We start from the raw sequence: 20,578 nt of genomic DNA, 5'->3' as shown, positions 1-20,578 counted from the left end.
AGTTCAATATGAAGTTCTTGAGGTCTTGGAGATGAAATGAATTTCAAATGAACTTCTCTTCAATCCTTCTGTTGTTTCATTGGTTTAATCCTTACACTTATACATACACTCAAACAAAGCTCTTAAGGAAAATTCGCTCATCTCCCTCCAATCATGAAGTTCGCTCATGTAGGTGAGTTTATGAAGTTCGACATGAAATTCGCTCATGTGTCTCAAGTCATGAAGTTCTCTCTTCTCCATCAACTCATGAAGTTCGCTCATCTCCCTCAAGTCATGAAGATAGCTCTTGTGTCTCAAGTAATGAAGTTCGCTCTTCTCCATCAACTCATTAAGTTTGCTCATCTCCCTCAAGTCATGAAGATAGCTCTTGTGTCTCAAGTCATGAAGTTCACTCCTCTCCATCAACTCATGAAGTTCGCTCATCTCCATCAAGTCATGAAGTTCGCTCCTCTCCATGAACTCATGAAGTTTGCTCAACTCCCTCAACTCATGAAGTTCGCTCATCTCCCTCAACTCATGAAGCTCGCTCATCTTGTTGCGTTTGTGAAATTCGTTTCAAATTGAATCCATTCAAGGTAAATGCTATGAAATATCCTTCACTCCTCTACTTCCAATTTTGCTCATGTAGGCTTGAAGGTGAAGTTCGCTCATGTGCCTTCATTCTTGAAGTTCGCTCATGTAGGCTTGAAGGTGAAGTTCGCTCATGTGCCTTCATTCTTGAAGTTCGCTCATGTAGGCTTGAAGGTGATTTTCGCTCATGTGGTTGAGATCATGAAGTTCGCTCATCTCCTTTAGTTCATGAAGTTCGCTTAGGTTGCTTCATTCATGAAGATGAAGAGAAAACCAAAATGAACCCTTCCTTCATTACTTCAATGTCAATCCTTAGATTTCACAAGCTTTCATTCACAAAACATGTCAAATTAACTTCATGAAGGCTTAAGATGCAAAATTCGCTCCTTTCATAGAGCACATGAAGGAAACTTCGCTCTCAAGAATGAGTGATTTCAAATTAAAACCATGCTCGCTATCTTCATTCAAATGCTCCAATACACATTCAAATAAGGCCTTCTAAGGGAATTTGCCCCAAGGGTGATGGTCATGAAGTACGCTCCTGAGGGTATGCACATGAAGTGAAGGTTTTGACTTACTCATCTCACACCTTACATAAGACTATCCACTTGACTCCTGGCCTCTTGACCACCTATACCCTTCCGATGCAAAGGCTAATAGCTAAGGACTCTAACACAACCTAGAAAGCAGGAAAAATGTTGAGGTCCCCATTTGCAATGGGGCGATGTGTGAATACCTGACAACAAGCATATCTAATCACTCACACAATAGGCTCAATGAAGGAGCAAATGTATCTGCAAGTGCAAACAAGTTAAAAAAAATTAAATAAAAAAAAAGAATGGACGTGTTTCACATTTTAGAAACATATATGAAATTCAAATTACTAAATTAAATTAACATTTTATGGATTAAATAATAAATCAGCAATGCTAATTTTCTTACCTCATTGTGGACCACCAATTATCATCAAGGAATTTTTGTTTCATACTTCTTCCCTTAGGTGTGCTTGCCTCATGCCATCTACCCCACTATGCATTGACCACCATTGATTGTAGAGCTTTTTGGACCTCAAGCATCCTCTCTAACAAAATTAAGTAGTTGACATATCTAGTCTATAGGGGCTTGAGGAATTCCTTCCTTGAAAATATCCTAAACAAAGCAAGTGAAGTGTAATGGTTGCAAATGAATATCTTGCACGTTTGTAGCCTTTGACACCACTACCTTAACCCAATGTATCTTTGTAATGTCCTTCAAGGTATTTTTCAATGCATGAACACAACACGGTGTCCCATAAATGTGCTTATAAGTACCCTCCACCATCAATCCAACAAACTTACACACGTGGGCTTCAGTCACTACCGACACACCATTAGAGGATCCAACATCCTCTATGGCTGTAAAATTCCCTTAAATTATCTATTGGATATATGTTCAGTTCATCAGACAGAGTAATAAAATAGGTTCAAACAGTGACGCTTGTCTCATTACATAACTCAATGTCAATCCCTTTGGCTGGTACTTCATTTATTGACAAAATTAATACATTATTTTAGGAGGAATACAAAATAGTGCACTTGGTAGCCATAGTATAATTGTAGATGCCCCCCCTTCTCGGGCTGTTGGTTATCAGTTGTTGATCTGGATTTCGCCGTAAGCATGTTAGGTAGCTTCTTGGGTTATATATTGTCACTTCCAGTCCACGGGCCTTTTGAATGTGTATTGAGCGATACCTTCAGATTAGAATCCTCTTCAGACGCAACATGACATTATTGCTTCCGTTCCATTCTTCCACAATGTGGTTCCCTATGATTGCAAGGATCCCGAAATGATACTCGATATTGGGTTTTGCGTTGGCTCTCCTGATAGTTACCAACTCCACCACGGCTGGAATAGATTAAACCCTTCGCGTTGGTCTGTCACTCCTCCGAGCCTCGTGTATGTAGACGGAAATTCCCCAATCGATGCGCCTCTGTCTCACGTACGCAAACTAGTGTTCATGTTGACTGCACCCGATATCGGGTTCTTCTGACGCGAGTGTAAATTTCTGTGCCTTCGGGTAATCTCCGCGATGATTAATGGCGTGCCTTTCTGTCAATCTCCAGATCGATTGGTTGATGCGTTAGAGTGCTCTTAACCACGACGTTAGCCAATACTCCCACTGTGTATTACTTTGGGATCTCTACTTCCAATAGGCCAGTTAAGCTGGCAAAAGGAATTCTTTTGTTTAATGCTTGATATCCCACCGAATATCAATCTTTACTTCAGACTTGCTTGTATATATTTACCATGCCCCTCCTCTCGGGTGCCCATCCTTAAGTAACAACAATTGCTTTGAGAATTCCCGTAATAGTTAGTGATAGTTAACTAATAGTTGTGAATATGAATTATTTATATAAGTGAATGGGAACTTTATATAAAGTAATTAATATTTTTATGCATTCAACAATTACTTATTAGGGGACATGACAATGGCATCTCTCAAAATTTGAAATTGGAAGGTTGCATCCATCCTTTTCCATGTGCAATCTACAACTCTAAGAAAATAAGAGCTCGCTGTACGAGTGACAATAAAATTGATGAGTAACTTGTTGGTATAATGTGCAAATATGTGTTTGGATTGCTTGAGTGATGTGTTGTCATTGCTGTCAACAAATGACTCTGTGTGTTCTGGTGTTGCAGTCAGATTAAATGATTGGTTTGGCCAGTGTGTTGCAGTTGAGTTGTTGCGGATTAAAGGGTTTTGAGATAAGTATCTCTAGTTGATTCAACTGAAGTGTTAAAGGTTCGTATGGAGACTTGATGGAGTTATGAGATTCGGTATTGTGGTTGGTTTTTCAGTTGTTCAGTGTTGATCAATGTTTTGGATTTTGCTCTGCATTGCTCCGCGTTGCAATATTTTGGTTTGCAGATTTGGCAGAGTGTTTGGGACGTTCTGGTGTGTCCTCAATTCAGATGGTTCATGATTTGAAGGTCCGCAAGTGAATTTTTCAATTTGTCAGTCAGTTCAGTCAGTGTTTTTGAAGTTAGGTATAATGGTGATGGAGATTCTAGTAAGTGGTGATGTTGCGGTTGTTTCTATGGTAATTCACATTGCTTGTAGATGTTTCTAGATTGTGTCCTATTTGTGTTGGTGGTCCGCATTGATTATTGTGCGAGTTATTGATAGTTTTCCTTGACCCGGTGGTGTTCTTCATGTTCTTGGCCGACATGATGATTGTAGTGTGTTGCGGATGTTTGAGGCATAATTCTTGGAGGTGTTTCATGTTCAAGGTGGTGGTTTTTGGTCCATACTATGTCTTAGCGGACATTGTTTCGGTCCGCATGTATTATTGTAGTGTGTATGGTTATATCTTTGTAATTTGTGATTTGTGTTGAGCCGACCTTGAAAGATAAGTTGATGATATGTATAAATAAATGTAATAATAATGTGAGAGAGGTGTCTGTGTGTGCGAATAATGCTGTTCTTTCGGAAGCATTGAAGTAGTGTGAAGAAGTGCGTAGGAGCAAATTATGTGTTATGTGCTTAACTGGAACTGTAACTAGGCATGAGGAGATGCTATTCTATCAATTCATGATATTCCGGACGTAATCCGAATGTTTTTTTAAGACAGCGAGTCTTCCCCATGGTTGTAGCCCTTGTTGTTGTTGTTTTTGAGCAGTGAACTCTAGGCAGTGTGCCTAAATGCATGTGCATTCCCCATTGTAATATTTCATATACTTCTAACAGGGTATTATCATATTGTGTGTACGTTCCCACCGTGGTTTTTCCTTTAGTCAGGTTTTCCACGTCAAAAATCTTGGTGTTATTTGTGTTATTGATGTGGTGTTGATTTGTGCTTTCACGGTTAATTATCAGATCTGAATTTGTGTTCGAGTTAAGTATAGTTTATGAGAAAACTGATTCACTACCCCCACTCCTCTCAGTTTTCTGCCTTGTTGCAAACATAGCCAATGTTTGATATTGGTCTACCCATCCATGATTATGGAGCATCCATCCCTTATTAATGGTTTTCTTATATCTGCCATCAAAGCACTCACCGTGGAGTACTCTCTATCAAGAAGGGTGGTGTGTAGCTTAGTTTCCCCAGGTGGAACAAATTAGGGTCTGCAAACTTGAATATCTTTGAACATTTTTTTAAAGTGTGGTGAATGTTAAAACAAATCTGCAATATTAGCACTTCTCTTCTCTCCCCTAGTAGAAATAGTAAAACTGTCTCCCCCATGAGAAGCACCATCCATGGATTCCATAGGTATTGATACACTAGGCTGCACACTCTCCAATGGACTCCCTTTACCTAATACCTCCCCCGCCATATGCAATTTATTTGGATCAATTATTTTAACTTGAGCTATTTTTTGCAACCTTTAACCCCTTGACCACCTATGTGCAAAAGATGACAATAAAATCTAGTATAGCGGCCCCTATATTTGTTTGTAGCACAAATGGCACTCCCATATTCTACTACCTACTGAATTTTTTTTCTTATCTTTATCAACTCTCATTGCAAATCATAATAGAGGTTTTTTGGGGTTGAGTAGTTCTTTTGCATAGGTTTTGAGAACTTAGGAAGGACAAGCAAATGGGTTTGAACTTGAAGACCCCCCAATGGCTGCCATACTACTAGGTTGTTTTGTTTCTTGCATTTGGACTTCAACATCCTCACTATCGCTGCTCTCACTGCTACTCATGACTTTGTTTTGATAGTAATTGCAAAGAGAGTTGCAAGTTCAAAAACAAAAAAAAACTCATAATGCCCTCCCTATGTGTTGAAAACTTGTAAAAATTGAAAAATTGTAAAATAAATGCCAAAAACAAATGAAAGATGAATTACTTACCTCTAGTGTAGTAGATTTGATGCCCTAGAGTCCTCTTTCAATTTCTGTTCAAAACTTCACCACCTGCTGCCCCTCTCTTGCTGCACTTCACTTTGTTTGCCAAATGATACAACTGAATGAATGAGTGTTTTTTTGTTTTTGTTTGATATGAATGAAAAATTAGGTTTAGGTTTACTTTATAGGGGTGGAGGGGCGGGTTCCTTGTGGCCCTACCAATCCCTTTTTTTGTTGTGTTTTTTTAAAATTGTTCAAAAAAGGTTTGGTTTGTAGGGGATTGCTAGTCATCCCCTATGTCTCCTACAATTTTTCTAGAACTCATAGGTACTTTTCCAATTTTCAATGGTGAAAGTGTGCAGGATAGGGAGGTGTTCTACCTGCCCCCAAGACCTCGAAACGTTTTGGGTACGAGGACATCGGTAAAACCATAGGGGAAGCGTCCCCGTAGAATGGAAAATAATAATTAAAGATTAGCATTTCGGGTCAAATATAAATTTAATTTAAAAGACCCTAATCTTATTCTTGAAATAACAATAATCTAGGTTTAGTGTTTTGTGTTTAATGTTTAACTTAAGGGATTTTGCTTACATAAAATGTTAGGATTTATAATAAACAAAACCTTAAAGTTAAATCATTATCTTGCAATAATAGCTCTACATTAAAGTATGGAATTTAAATAATAAAACCTTAAATGAGAAACAAAACCTTGCAGTGTAACTTAAAAAATCCTAATGTTTAGGTCCTAGGGTTTAAGTCTAGTGTTATAAATCCTCAAAGTTTAGGACTTAACATCACAAATCCTAATAGTTAGGTTTTAATGTTAATATTCTTCACCTTTAGGGTATACTTGGATCAATGATGGAAAGTGTGAAGCCATTGCTAATCCTAATCAATTGGATTATCCAATGTGATGTTGGTTCCCCAAACTCTCAATCTACTTGCAAAACTGTTCCCAAACAATTGAATTATGTAAAAGTGAGGCCAAAAATGAAAAAAAAAAAGAAGATTTATAAAATATTGATGTGGTAAGTTATTTTGATTAAATCTCCATTTTATCAAAAATCACATTTATCACAACGCTGAAATTTGTGCTTGATTATTGGCATTTGTAGACAACCATAATTGTTTTACCTTGTGAGAGATGAGTAATCATGATTCTTTTTGATGGTTCTTGATTTCTGCTTCATTTGTTTCAAGTACTCTAGTTTTGATAAAGATTGAAGCATAAAAGTGTAGGCTATGGAGGTTATCAAATTTAGAGTGAATGGGAGCCAATTTTTTGTTGTTATCAGGATGAAAGAAAGTAAAATAATGTTAATATGTATAGGGGAGAGGAGAGCTAGAGGGAAAATGTATTAGTAGGAGGATGGGAAAACTTAAATTGGTTTGATAGGATAAGTTGTGGGTGCATGATTTTGAAATTCATGTAAAGCCTATAGGTTAAATGAGGAAGATGTCATTGATGGGTGCATGTATCAATGCATATGGAAACAAGTTTGGAAGAGGATGGCAATTTTTCATTAAAGCTTTCCATGATTCTTAAAAAACTCACCCAAATAAGTGTAATTTAAAAAAAGCCTAATGTTAAAAGGTTTATACAATATTTGCATTTTACTGGTGAGTGAATGAACAATGCACGAGGATTTAGGGCATGGGATCGACGATGTGAAATACATAGGTTTTCTTTGATTTTTTTCTCTCTTTCATTTTTGATACATTTCAAAGTTAAAAAGAAGTGTAATATTGATGCAAATTTAATCCAAAAGTCTTATCAGACCATTAAATTAGCAGCCAAAACACATACACACCATAGAAACGATTCACATCAGCCACCACCGTTTCCTCAAATTTCTCTTCAACACATTATGAAACACCTCTCCAATTGTATCAATTTAGTTTGTATATTATTCAAGAAAAGAAGTTGAACCGTTGGAGCAGAACAATCACAATTCGTTTAAAACTTTAAATCTCATTCTGCCATGGTCCTCAAAACGATTGAAAGAGTATTTAAATTTTTGTCAGAGCTTTAACACCCATTAGGAACTCTAATGGCATTTCCCAATCACCTTCGAGTCAACTAGTCACTTCAATAATAAGTCATTTCAATCCGTTAGAGATGTGACAGGCACTAGGAGCCATTATGCTTTGTTGGAGGTTCCTACCCCAATGGGAACCATTCCACTTTGTTGGGGATTCTCACTTCACTAGGATTTATTCGAACTTTCAAAATGTTTTAAGTTTTCTACACTTTGTTCCATGTTGTGGGTGGTTCTTATTCCACTAGGAATTGTTTCATTTTGTCGGGGGTTCATATCCTGATAGGATTTGTTCAACTTTATCAGAGGTTTCTACTCCATTAGGAACTATTCAAATCTTCCAAAATGCTTGAAGACATGTTAGACCTTTGAAAGGAACAAGCATTATCAGACTTAGTGAGTGTTCTTGGAACATCCAAACCTCTAACTTGTTCCTGGTTCAAGCGAAACTTCCGACTGCTTTAAAACTTAGTAATTTTTTCTCAAATTTCCATCAAATTGAATCCAAAAATACCCTTTTAGTTCTTCTACAAAATAAAGCTCTAAAATTGACCTAATTCATCCTGAAATTATCTTTTGAAATAAATCATCAACAATCAACACAACACCACATTCAATCCTACTATAAAATATACAATTATCTTTGCTGGTGATTACTGAAGAAAAAAACTATTCTATGTTATAAAATATAAATCAGATGCTTTCAAGATGTTTAAAACTTTCAAAGCATATGTTGAGAAGCAGCTGTGGAAATCTTTAGAAAGGTTGAAATGTGATAGTATGTGAATATACCTTCAAATAGTACTGGTGCAGGGACAAATGTAAAATATACTGCTTCATATTCCCAACATCAAACTGTGATATCAAATGATAGAAGAGATTTTATGTGAAAGTGCAAGGAGCTTGATGGGAAGCAGTCCATTGTCAACCACTATTGGGTTGAGGCACTTTCTATTGCACTCCATGTTTACAAGAGGTTACTAGCTAAGGCATTGGATAAGATTCCTATGTAGCTTGGCGTGGAAACTTCTAAGAAACTTTGGTTACACTTGATTTGCATGTATGCCACTTGTAAATCAGCAAGGATAGTAAAAATATTTTAATTGGTTACTCTTCATATTCAATAGTGTACAGATTATATGATCATATAAAAAATGATATTAGAGTAAGTGGGGTTTTAATTTCTATGCGAACTCTGCCATGTAGAAGTAAATGGGGGATGAAGTCTATGCATGTAGAATTAAGACTTTGAATATGAAAGACAAGTTGCAGTCGAAGTATCTTCTTTAAGTGGTACATCATAAGCAGTACAAGAAAGAACCTATAACAGGATGATCAAGAAGGTGGACAAATATAAGAGCCAATACTGCTTAGGAAATTAGCAAGAGATAAAAATTCTACATACAAGGCATTTGGGTCAATGTATTTGCTTCAAATATTTTGGAACACAAAATAGTAGAAGCAAGAGCACAAAAGAGACGGAGCAGCAGGTGAGAGTGAAATGCTAGTGCATTGGGAGCAAATAATGGATGATGCATACAATTCCCTCATAAGAATCCAACCTTGTTACTTTAACCTCAATGAAAAACAGTTGAGTGTAAATGTATATTTGAGGTAAACTATGAGCATAATCAATATAAAGCAATCTTAGTTGCTAAGAGGAATACTCAAGTGGGAGCTGTAGATTACCATGACACTTATTTAGTGGCGGTTGATAATAAATGCCCTTAAAAAGAGTGTTGTTAGTAGCTGCAGCAGCTTTATAGCTTCATGTGCATCATCTGGAAGATAAAACAACACTTAGAAATGATTTTTTAGAAGAAGCGATGTATATTGAGCATCTTGATGTCTTTGTGCAAATAGTTAAGGATCAATTAATATGTAAGCTGCAGGTTACTTTGTATGTGTTGAAGTAATCCTCTATAAGACCATAGAATGTAGCCATCACATAGATGTATTTTCTATGAGAAGGATTTATAAGTGCAGGAATAGAATATAGTGCAGCTTGCCAAGGCACTAAAATAGTGTGGTTACGAAAACTATAGCAATATATTTAGATCTCTTAACAAATCATAGTGTTGAAATATGTGTTGGTCAAATTTATATTGATGGTGGAGATGCCAAAATTCTATAGAAGAATATTTAGATGCAATATTGTGGTTGCAGATTATTGACAAATGTACTATCAAAAAATATGTTTTGAGTTTCGTCGAGATACTTTTAGTTTGTGACATGGGATGATCATCTGGCTCAATGCACAATTTTGTGTCACCCAAAAACTGTAGTAATTTATTTATTTTTCTTTGTATTTTTGAGTGTGTTGTGGGGATCTTGGTGGCCAGTAAAATATTCACAAATAAACCTGCATTGCTTCGACAGTTGTTTATCAATCTTCTCCATTTTACCAATAAACTAAAGTCAGAGTTATGCATTGTACCCAAGTTTGATTGGCGTTAGTTAGACATATCATGCTTCGCCTTTGATCCTATAAATGTAAAGGACCCATATCCCTCTCAGACTAACTCGTGGTTTGAGATGTGTGTGGAAACTAGCACGCTTAAAAATTGTCCAAGACATGGGAAGGAGCTGATGAAATAAACTAGGCTATCTAAAAATGTTTTCTTGAAATTTTTGACATATGAGTCATCATTGATTGTTTGAAAGAGCTGGAAGCTTTAGGTTCTAACTTTCTCTTTGGGAGGACACTTTGTGATTTTTGGCTGATTAACCTCTCTGATGATTATCCCTTCCATTTTCTTGGTGGTAAATTGTGTTTATGCAATGATCGTCATGATATTGATTTGGCCAGGTATAGTTGTTATTTTTTCTGTCTTGAGGGTCCTCACTTGAATTGTACTTTGCAGGTAAACTATTTTGATTACATTTTTAAGATGAGCCTTTTTAAAAATATAAAAAATAATATTTTATTATTACATGGCCTTCCACAGGAGATATGCATGAATCAAATGTATTAGAGGAATTGCGGGAACAAGATAATGTTTTAAGGCAATGCATTCAACAGCTATCAAGCAGTGAAATGACGAGGGCAGCTCTTGTCTCTCAGCTAAGAGAGGCTCTTCAGGAAGAGGTACAAGATTAATGTTATCCTACAGTTTTTTGAACTTTGGTCTTATCCTTGTTAGATAAATACAGGGCCAAGCTAGATATACATATAGAAATCTAATTAAAATAATGTTTTGTAGGAGTCTAAGTTGGAGCAAGTTCATTCTCAATTACAGGTAACTTCCATACAAGCTATTAAATATTATTTTATAGTTTTTTTAATCTTAGATGAAATATGCCAATATACATTTCTTGAGAAGTTCAAGATGGAAAACTTGAAGCCCATATTGACATCCATGGAGACAGGGTTGCACCTTTTTAAACATGATATACTCCTTTGGGTGGATGCTACTCTTTGTCACTAGTTGATTGGGAGTCTTATTTACTTGACCTACCAAATATCAGCTATGTTATTTGTTATCTTTCAAGGTTTATTCAAGAACCTAAGTTTCATAATTGAAAGTAGCAAAATGAGTTTTGATGGACATGCATGGTGTAATGGAGTATAGCTTGGAATATTAGCAGAATGAACGTTTTTCTTTGCAAGAATGCACACATGCAAACTATGTAGGATCTTTTGATGACAAGAAGTCAATTTCAAGTTTTGTCTTTCTGTTGGAAGTCAGTATGATATCATAGGAGAGGACTAGCAAGCCACTGTTGCTTTCTCTTCCATAGAAGCAGAATATTGTGCTGTAGGCGGAGTTGTCTGTCAAGCGATATGGTTACATTGCATCTTGATTGGAATGGTTGTGCTCATGGCACATCCTACAATTTTGTTTTGAAACAACTTAGGAGTATTGAAGCTTGTTTGTAGTCTAGTTTTTTATAAATGCACTAAAGACATTGAGGTCTGGTGCCATTACATCTACGAGCATACTTAACTACATAATACTTGTTGCAATATTGTTCCAGTCAAGAGCAATTTGTTGACATCTTTACCAAATCTCTTGCAATTGTGAAGTTCAATTTTTTGCCAAAATTTATTAATCTGTAATCTTGAGAATAAATAAATATGTCAGATCATTGTGTATATTTTAATAATATAACATATTATTATTAACATAGAGTAGTTCGGTTAGGTATGCTTGATCAATTTTTCCTTTGATTGACTCGTAATGGAATTACTCATTGCTTTTCCCAAATTTATTAGGAGCAACCTAGAGGTATCTTGGAGGTTTATGAGATAATGGTTTAAATGAAAACAACAAGGATCATCTGCTTGGAGAAAACAAATGTTAGACATCATTACAACATTTGAGTAGGTGAAGGTAAATGTTATCTAGATCTTAGTTGGAGCAGCACGTTATGAGATGGAAGCCAATTCGTTGTCAAGATGAGCATCCGTCTTGCTATAGCTTTTATGCGATGACAATTAGTAAGAGACCTTTCAATTACATAGGTCTTGGGTATGAAAAGATGCGCACTGCCTTATCATCAGTTTTATTTTGTAGAGACTACACTCAAACCAATAAGGAACTCATGGATTGAAGTAGGAGTGTCCATTCTTTTTGATGGATGGGAGAATTGCAAAAACCAATCTTTAATAAATGTGATTGTAGTGTTTCCCAATGGGGCAATGTTTTTGAGGGAGGTTGATTGTAAGGGGCAAGTCAAGAATGTAGAAGTCATTCCAAAATTCTCATTTACTCTAAAGAAATGGTGGGTGCTAATAATGTTGTTTCCAAGTCATTGCAAACAATGCAAAAAATTGCTGGACAACAGGTGCTTTGGTCATGAGAGGTACACACATTTTTGAAAAATAAATTGGGTGATTTTATTCAACATACTCAAAAATGGTCATCATGTGCTGTTTCTAGATGTTGTAGTTGCAGCTGTTGAACTTCTAATTGTGTTCTGACATTATGTTGGTCAAAGGTGCCATCACAAAAAGGAGATCAACACTGGTCAACTTGTGAAGGCACAAAAACTGAAGCAAAAGCTGCTGATCAGCTGACAAAGTTCCCAAAATATGCTGAAAACCTTGGCACGAAACCCAATGCGCAAATTTTTCTGAAAATCTAGAAATTTCTGCTGAAAAAACCTAGCTCAGTAAAACCCTAGGTCGGATTTATAGCAGCAGGAAAAAACACGAATTTGAAAAATTCGTCAAGCAGACAATTGTGAAGCTGAAAAAACCCTAGTTTGTAGACCCTTCACATGAGCAGACTCGATGTAGAGGACAAAGGTGCAGAAAAAACTAATTGCCAAAAAAATCCAGAAATCACGCACAGAGATGCGAAAAATCGTGCACAAAAAAATGGAAATTGTGTTGCCGCCACGAAAACCGCTGTTGTGTGCAGAAAAATCCTGATGAAAAAAGGCGAGGATAAATCGTGAGCGGAGGGAAAAAAGAGCGCGCAGCTGTAAACAAACCCTGCGTGACTCCTGTGATTTTTTAGACGCAAAAAAAAAGCGAAACCCTTGCGTTGTGCATAACATAGAATCCTTCATGGCGGGAAAAAAACAGGTCCACGAACCTGCAGAAAACCACGAAGCTGTCCATGAATGTGCTTTTCAGAGGTAAATACCCTCGAAAAATTCAAAAATACAAACACCCTTCGATTTTCAAACAAGGATGCCCAATTTTTTTTTTCCTACTCTGAGACCATGAAAAATAAATTGCGTGATTTTATTCATTATAAACACCATATGCATAGGCAGTTTACAAGATGGTGTTCAAAAAAGATCTAACCATTTAACTGAAGCTTAAAACTGAAGCAAAAATAGCAACTAAGTCTTCTAATAAAAGAAGCCTAGAAAAAATAAAAATAAAAACACTAAATAAATTAAATGAACTAAGTGACCATTAATAGAACACCTAAAAATAGCTGACCAAATATATTCTAATAATTTTTTGGACACCACATATTGTACATTCCGTAACTTAGGGATGCAAGTGATAGGGACTTAGATAGTGTTGGGTGAAAACTATATACACTAATTATTAGGAGATCCAAATGTTTGTGCGAAACTATCATGTGTCATAATGCATCTATAGAGCATTCTCAAATTTGGAGTTGTTTAAGGTAAATTTAATTATTGCCATAGTCAATACTCAATATTATTAACTTATTTTTTACAGAACATTAGGTTGTTGAGTCCCGATTCACATCACACACAATCATTTTGAGATGACTTGTGAAGGTGCAAGTGGTGTTGGATGCCATGGTCATTGGCCACCAATTAAGAATTTGGAATCAATCAAATTTAGAGAGGTCCCAATAGGTCAAGTCATTGATCCTAGGTGATGATTAGTGGGTTTATGTGGATTGTCTTGAGTTTTACCAAACCTATCATGAGTATGATCAAGTTTGTTGATATATATCGACCATGTTTGTGGGAAATCCATCATGGCATTGACTCCATGATAGAAAAATAAAGGTCATAACAACATAGAAGGACAATGACCTTGAAGAAACATATTTTTTTGAAGTGGAAAAAAATCATTTACTGTCATTGGAACAATATGAACAAACCATTGCAGCTCCTTGCATATGCATTGTTGTCCAAATATTATAGCATTGAGATGCTTTCTTTGCTAGGATGAACCACACCATATAGATAGTGAAGTTGCTAATGGGTACAGGTTGACATTCCAAAAAATCTTTTCTGATCCAGAAATGGTGGATAATGTGAGAAAAGTGTTTGGCAAGTACATATGAAGACAAGATCATAGTATTTGTGCTCTTTGAGGCCAACACAAGGAAGTTGCTCTTATGTGGTGGTGCCTCCATGTGCAAGATTATTTGTTCCTCCAACCGCTTGCATTCAAAGTTCTATTACAAGTAAGCGTTTTTATGTTTTAATATTTGTAGACTTTAGTACGTAACATTCTTTGCAATTTTTATTTTTAAGTTGTATTGACTTTCTCTCCAATTTCAATAGTTTGCAAGTTCTTCTTTGGCTGAATGGAATTGGAGTAATTGCTCCTTGATCCACTTAGTGAAGTGTAAGCAGTTGGCCACAAAAAGGTAGAGAACTTGGTTATTTCTATTCCAACTTGCATCTCCTATCACATAAGGAAGTTGACTACAAGGAAGGGGCAATGAAGAATTGGGATACATTCCTTGAGTGTACCAACTTGGATGCATCTATTGAGAGCTTGCTAGAGTTAACGTATATGATGATGAGGCTCTTACAGATGATGTATGTAGTAACAGTGGCATTTTATATGCTTGTAGTTCAAATGATGTTGAACCAAGCAACGAATTTGATCTAAATGCTTTTGGTGAAGAATGAAGATCAAGTCATGAATTTTTTATTCTATTATTTTCAAATTTTAGAATTGTAATGATTTTCTATCGAATTGTCTTGGACATATATTATATATTACATAATATTGAACTTTTGAACTATCAATTGAGGTTTAGCTTTATTGCTATTATTGACCAATGATGAAGTATTATACTATCAAAGACTCACTTGTCATTTTTTATTAAATAATAAAATATTATCTAATATATCAAATGTATTTGCAATTTTGTATATATATATATACAACCATATCGAGCCATACTGCACCCGATAAATTTCTCGTGATATTGTCGTACGAAAACCCTATACCTATACTTGACCTTTTACCATGGTAGGCAACTTAGTTTACAAACTCTTTATTTGTAGGTTCTTGGTGGGAAGATTGAGGCAAAAAATCCCAATTCATCAAAAAACATTCCTTTGAATTTTGATTAAACCTCGCAGGGCTTCAGTCTAGGCCAGGGATGATTGAGGCAAAAAACCCCAATTCTTCAAAAAACATTCCTTTGAATTTGCTTCAACCTCGTAGGGCTTTAGGCTGGGCGTGCAACTAGAGTTTGTTTGACACCAATCACATGAAGAAGCATGTTAAGTTGACTCAACAATGCCTCAATGACCTAGTATTTGTGCAATACAACTTTCGAATTTGCACAAGAATGGTGGAGGAAAAATTAGAGTGGCTTGTTGATTTTGATGAGGTCAATCCCTATAGTGATTGCCCATGTAAGATGTTTTGATGTTTTTGTTTACAAAGGATGGAATTTTTGATTTCAAGAGGCAAGCTAAAGAGGTTGTGGCTGTAGTAGAAGCAAGGGACATTGGATTGTGATTGGATGATATTCATGTGGTAGAGGAGTCATTGCCATCTTGCATCAAGATGGAACTAAAATCATAGTCTTCTAGGCCAAGCATGGAGCCGCAATTGAGGAAGAGGACTATAACCGCTACTACCAAATTTTTACTACAATATAGGAAATTTTAAAACATTATAACTTTTTACTTGCCTAGATATGCAATTCATGATGATATTCAAAGAAAATCATCATAAATTCATATTAGTTTATGTTATCAAGATGACCTATTGTAGGCGTCATGCTCACTCCGAAAGGGGTTGGGAGTGGGAGTGGGAGCAGCGACAAGAGCATCTTGTGACATACCCATACAAAACTTGGGGTGGCAAGAGCGCTCCTAGTCGGTCCCACACGTGCCAAAGCATTGCGGGCGGAAAAGTTGATAATAAAAAACACTTATCAATTGGCATTTATCTTTATTAACTGCAAATTATTTGTCAATTTATGTTTTCTTAATTGAATTTTCAATTTTCCAGGCGGAGCAGCTTAACTGCATGCAACAAAGAAGATATTTGGACATTTGTTTTTCTTTGTTTGTATTCTACATGAAGGCATTGCTGATCAACGTGTCTTAGATAGCATACCACTTTTCTTAAGTTTTAAGTGTTAGAATGTTTCCTGTTTTCTGGCTTTGTTCAGTCTTGTTTTTCACTGCTTTTTTAATTCTAATCTTTTTTTGCTTCTATGTAAAGCTGTTTTGAAGATGAAAAGATTTTTTAAAGCTTGTAACTGCTGCAGCTTTTTGTACTGCAGGATATTAGATGCTATTTGTAAAGAAAGTCATTAATCAATGAACAAACAGAGCTGAGTAGTACTATTAATTATTTATTTATTTTATTTCTCCACTCTCTTGTTAAACATTTCTGAATTTCCAGCAGATTGTAAGAGCTGCTCTGATAAATATTTCAAATTTTCTAGTATAATGTAAGAGCTCCCCTGACCTAGTTACTTGTGATTGTAAATCTTATTGTCTGGTTGTTTTGTAAAGTTTAAGTAACAATCGATATAGATTTAAAAATCTGCTAATGTGGATCTATAGTTTTTTGAAGGAAAAATGAGATGTGTTACTGTAAATTGATTTTGAAATTTGATTCAGAAAAAACACTAATCAATTGACATTATGTTTATCACTATCATTGATCGATGATGAAACATCATACTATCAAATTTATTTACAAGTCTTTATATTGTTTTATTTTTTCCGTAGCCAAATGTACTGCATCCAAGATAAAGAATTTTCCATATTGGCATACCAGAATCCCATAGCCGTACCAGAACCGGCAACTTAGATTTTAGTTATCAATTAGCAGCTAGCTATTATATTTGGCTTTGCGTGATAATGTAATTTTGTAATCCATACATAATCAAGAATCAAATCTAATAGAAAACACTAACTCATGGTTTATTAGACTCGTTTGATACATTTTGTAAAAAAATGTGTTTTTTCTAAAAAAATAAGTATTTTTAAATTGCCAAGTTTTTGTTGACATTTTGTCAAAGTCAGAAATTTTGGGCTTGCCTAGTCTCTTATGCAAACTATGGAAAAACTCACTCACAAAGGCAAGTATGAAGATCAAACTCGTAGTGGATGAATTTTAGACCTGTACAATTGCTGCAATAAGTGGCTGTTGGTTGATGTAGGGTGGTATGACCACTATAATGCTGAAAAAATGTGGGAAATGGCATGAATAGTGACCTAAATGACTCTCTCCCCTTCCAAGCTGGTATTCCAGAATATGATTCAGTGGAAACGATTAATGATGCTGGATAATTGCTAATTAGTGGCTGTAAATAGATGGGAACATGCAATAAGTGGCAGTTGGTTGATTTACTTTTTTATGACCACTATAAGGCAAGCAACACTGAGAACGACACCCAAAAGTCCAAAAATCAAAGCCAAAATCATCCAAAAAACTTCACTATCAGCTTACCTCAAAAATCTTCATTTTCTCTGTAAGCCTATATCCAAGTTTCATTAAAGATCTCTGCGTTTCTTGATTGAAAACATTAGACCAGCTAGGGTGGGTCTCTCACCACCAAAACCAACAGATTGAAGAATCTTTTCGTCCTCTACAACACCCATAAGAAACTCCTTTGTTCATCCCGAAAACTTTCTGTTATATTTGCAAACTCCGTATAAAGAAATGAGAGCCCAAACTCGAATTTATATAGTTTGGGGGGGAAGTTAGGACATTCAAATTTTTAAATATTTTATTTCCCTCAAAAAATGCCTCCATAGCACCTTTTTAAATCAACTCATGTCTCCCATAGCCTAGGCATTCAACTTGAGGGCATAATTTTATGAAATATTTCATCACTTAAATATTGAAACATTACTTTAGCACTTACAAGAAAATATTAAATAATTCCAATCACTTTACTAAAAAATGGCCAAGGCACCGAAGATAGAAATCTGATCATGCCTGAACATAACTGAAGTTGAAAGATGATAAAAAATGCTGACATGAGCACATACTGTGAATAGCAGTTTTCTCTGAGAGCCAAAGAATAAATCCAAAAAAAACCTAGAAAGATCGGTGCCATGCAAGCATGTACGAAAATAGCAACTGCTGTTGAAAGTTGAAACCCACTGAAACTGAGAACTGAGCTCACCAAGAACATCGGAACTCTCCTAGTGGATTTGGAAACCTAGGAAAAACCTTGAAAAATGGCCAACGCTCCCAGAACAAGATGACGTGAAAATGGGGACACTACGGAATTTGAGTAAGTACAATCACTTGAGGAAGAAATAAAAAAAATCAATAATGTCCAATTTCTCTTATTTGTTCAACCATGGGTCATGTTGGCGCAATTGTACCTTGGTTTCCTACATTGCTCATAGGTTTTGGCCTTGGCATCTGCCACCTTTTAAGACAAAATGGAGCTCTTCATCTCAGCATTAGGTGATTTGAACCTTGCTCTACTGATAGTAATGACATCTACTGTATTTTACCAATAAGGAGTTCTTAAACACATAAAATAAACAAAATAAATATTATAAAATTAAGAGCTTAAATTCTACAAAACCTAAATTGAAAAATACAAGAGACAAAGAAATCAAACATCTTTTTTAAAATAAAAATAATAGTTGTGCGAAATGGAATGGAACAATAGAATCAAAATTCTTCAATTATACTCCTTGCTACATCATATTTGTCATGTTCCAACTGTTATTTTTATGATCAGAATTAGATTAAGCAGAAATCAAACAATATTTGAACAATTAACTGAGAATATATCCGGGAATACCCTCCTCCTTGAGGGAGAAAAACCCAGCAACAATATATCACTTATATATTGAATCAATGAACAGCAATAAGCTTTACAAGATGACCAATTTCTCAGTCTGAAGAACTATAACAGCACCTCTCAAGATGCAAGATATACAAAATATAATATCTCCTTGATGATAATCGAACTGCTGTAGATGAGTGTATAAAGAAAACTGAATGTGTGTGTATATTCAGTGTCAATGAATGAGCCTGCCTTGTGTATAAATATGTACATCGTGCCTCTTCTTGGATAGTCGGCCTCTAATAGAGGCGACTATTCAAGGGTGAAGTGAGACGTCTACAAAATTAAAAAAAAAAACATTAGTTAAAATCAGCGAGTCCTAACATAATATCGGCTTCTTAAGGATATTTCTGCTACATTCGTCAACGCCAACTTATTCTCTCAAGTGATTATTGATAACTTGGAGTATTGCGTGGCACAATATATGAATTTGCGACTTGATTTGCTGCTCTTTTGGAATGTTGCATTTTTTTATGTTTGGTAGTTTCAAAGAAGTCTATCTTTTGTTGAAGAATGAATTGGATGGCTTTAATGGATTCGATAGCAAGCTTTTATGCAACATGTAGTTGTTTTATGGAGGCTTAGACTTCTATGATTTAATTTGTAACCCATCTCATGTGATTTTTATTAGTTAACATAGTAAGTCTTTTGAATTCCATAAAACACCTCTAACACATTCTAATCTACAATCCTAATACTTGGGCTATAAAAAATGAACTTGATAAATGACAAGCTTAGTGCTAGCTACTTGTTACTTGGATAAATAGTAGAACTAGGATATTGATTTTGTACTAACTGTTCAATTTGTGCCCTAGATCAGTAATCAGATTTGTAACATTTAATTATGCCCTAGTTTATTAATCAGATTTGTAACATTTGATTAGTTTGTTGTAATTTAGTAAACTATAATCAAGTAAACTCAAGACCAGCATTAAAGACCCACAGGTCAGATTATGTATTCACTCTTATTGCACAAATACAATAATTAGCTTGCTTCTCCGGATCTGATCTTTTATATATCAGATCTGCCCTTTTAAATGCTTCAAGACTGCGCCAAAATGCCCTATGTCCTCTTGGATAAGTTCGCACAATCCTCTTTAGTGATTTCGCACCTTTAGTTGCAGAGCTAATTCGCTGATTGCATGAATGAATGAATTGTGTTTGTGTTTGCAATTTAACCTTTATTTATATGGGTCTTTAACCCATATATCCTAGGTCGGCTTTAGTCCTTTTTGGCGCCAATTTACTTTATTGTGGCGTGGAGGATGGGGCCGGACTTGTCTTGGGGGCACGCTACCCCTTTAAGAGAGGACCCAGTCCTAAATGGGTTCGGATGTTGCTTTAAGGCAATCCGAACCCATCTTCCCTAGTTATAAACAACACTAACATAGTAGTTTAGAAAATGGTAAAGTTACAAATAGATGAAATTTAATATCTAGGTGTTTTAGAATACATCTGCAACTTTTTTTCATAGTTTTGTATATTGATGGTCGAGTATTTGAAAAGGGGGGGTGTGTTCTCTTCAAAATTTCATCAATTGCACTCCATCTAGATATCGGAGGATACCAACATGAGTCATTTTGTGAATTGACTTAGCATGACATGATTTCGATATCAAACACCAATTGAAAAAGAATCATTTGAAGCATTTATGTATTGAAAGGAAAAAACCGA

General features: G+C 35.6%; 1 protein-coding gene across 9 annotated transcripts in view; it reads left to right on the top strand.

Moving 5' to 3' along the window:
- The window catches only part of LOC131078102 (uncharacterized), a 181,196-nt gene that overhangs the window by 115,147 nt on the left and 45,471 nt on the right, over nucleotides 1–20,578 (top strand). For all 9 annotated transcript variants that reach the window (XM_058015765.2, XM_058015763.2, XM_059211619.1 and 6 more), the window contains 2 exons: nucleotides 10,388–10,527; nucleotides 10,643–10,678. In XM_058015765.2, the coding sequence (XP_057871748.2) occupies nucleotides 10,388–10,527; nucleotides 10,643–10,678 (176 nt within the window). The remainder of the gene's footprint in view (nucleotides 1–10,387; nucleotides 10,528–10,642; nucleotides 10,679–20,578) is intronic.

Source organism: Cryptomeria japonica, chromosome 9 (genome assembly GCF_030272615.1).
Source record: "Cryptomeria japonica chromosome 9, Sugi_1.0, whole genome shotgun sequence".
Classification (NCBI taxonomy): Eukaryota; Viridiplantae; Streptophyta; class Pinopsida; order Cupressales; family Cupressaceae; genus Cryptomeria; species Cryptomeria japonica.
Note: the sequence above shows the minus strand (reverse complement) of the source record. Positions and strands in the feature narration are given on the sequence as shown.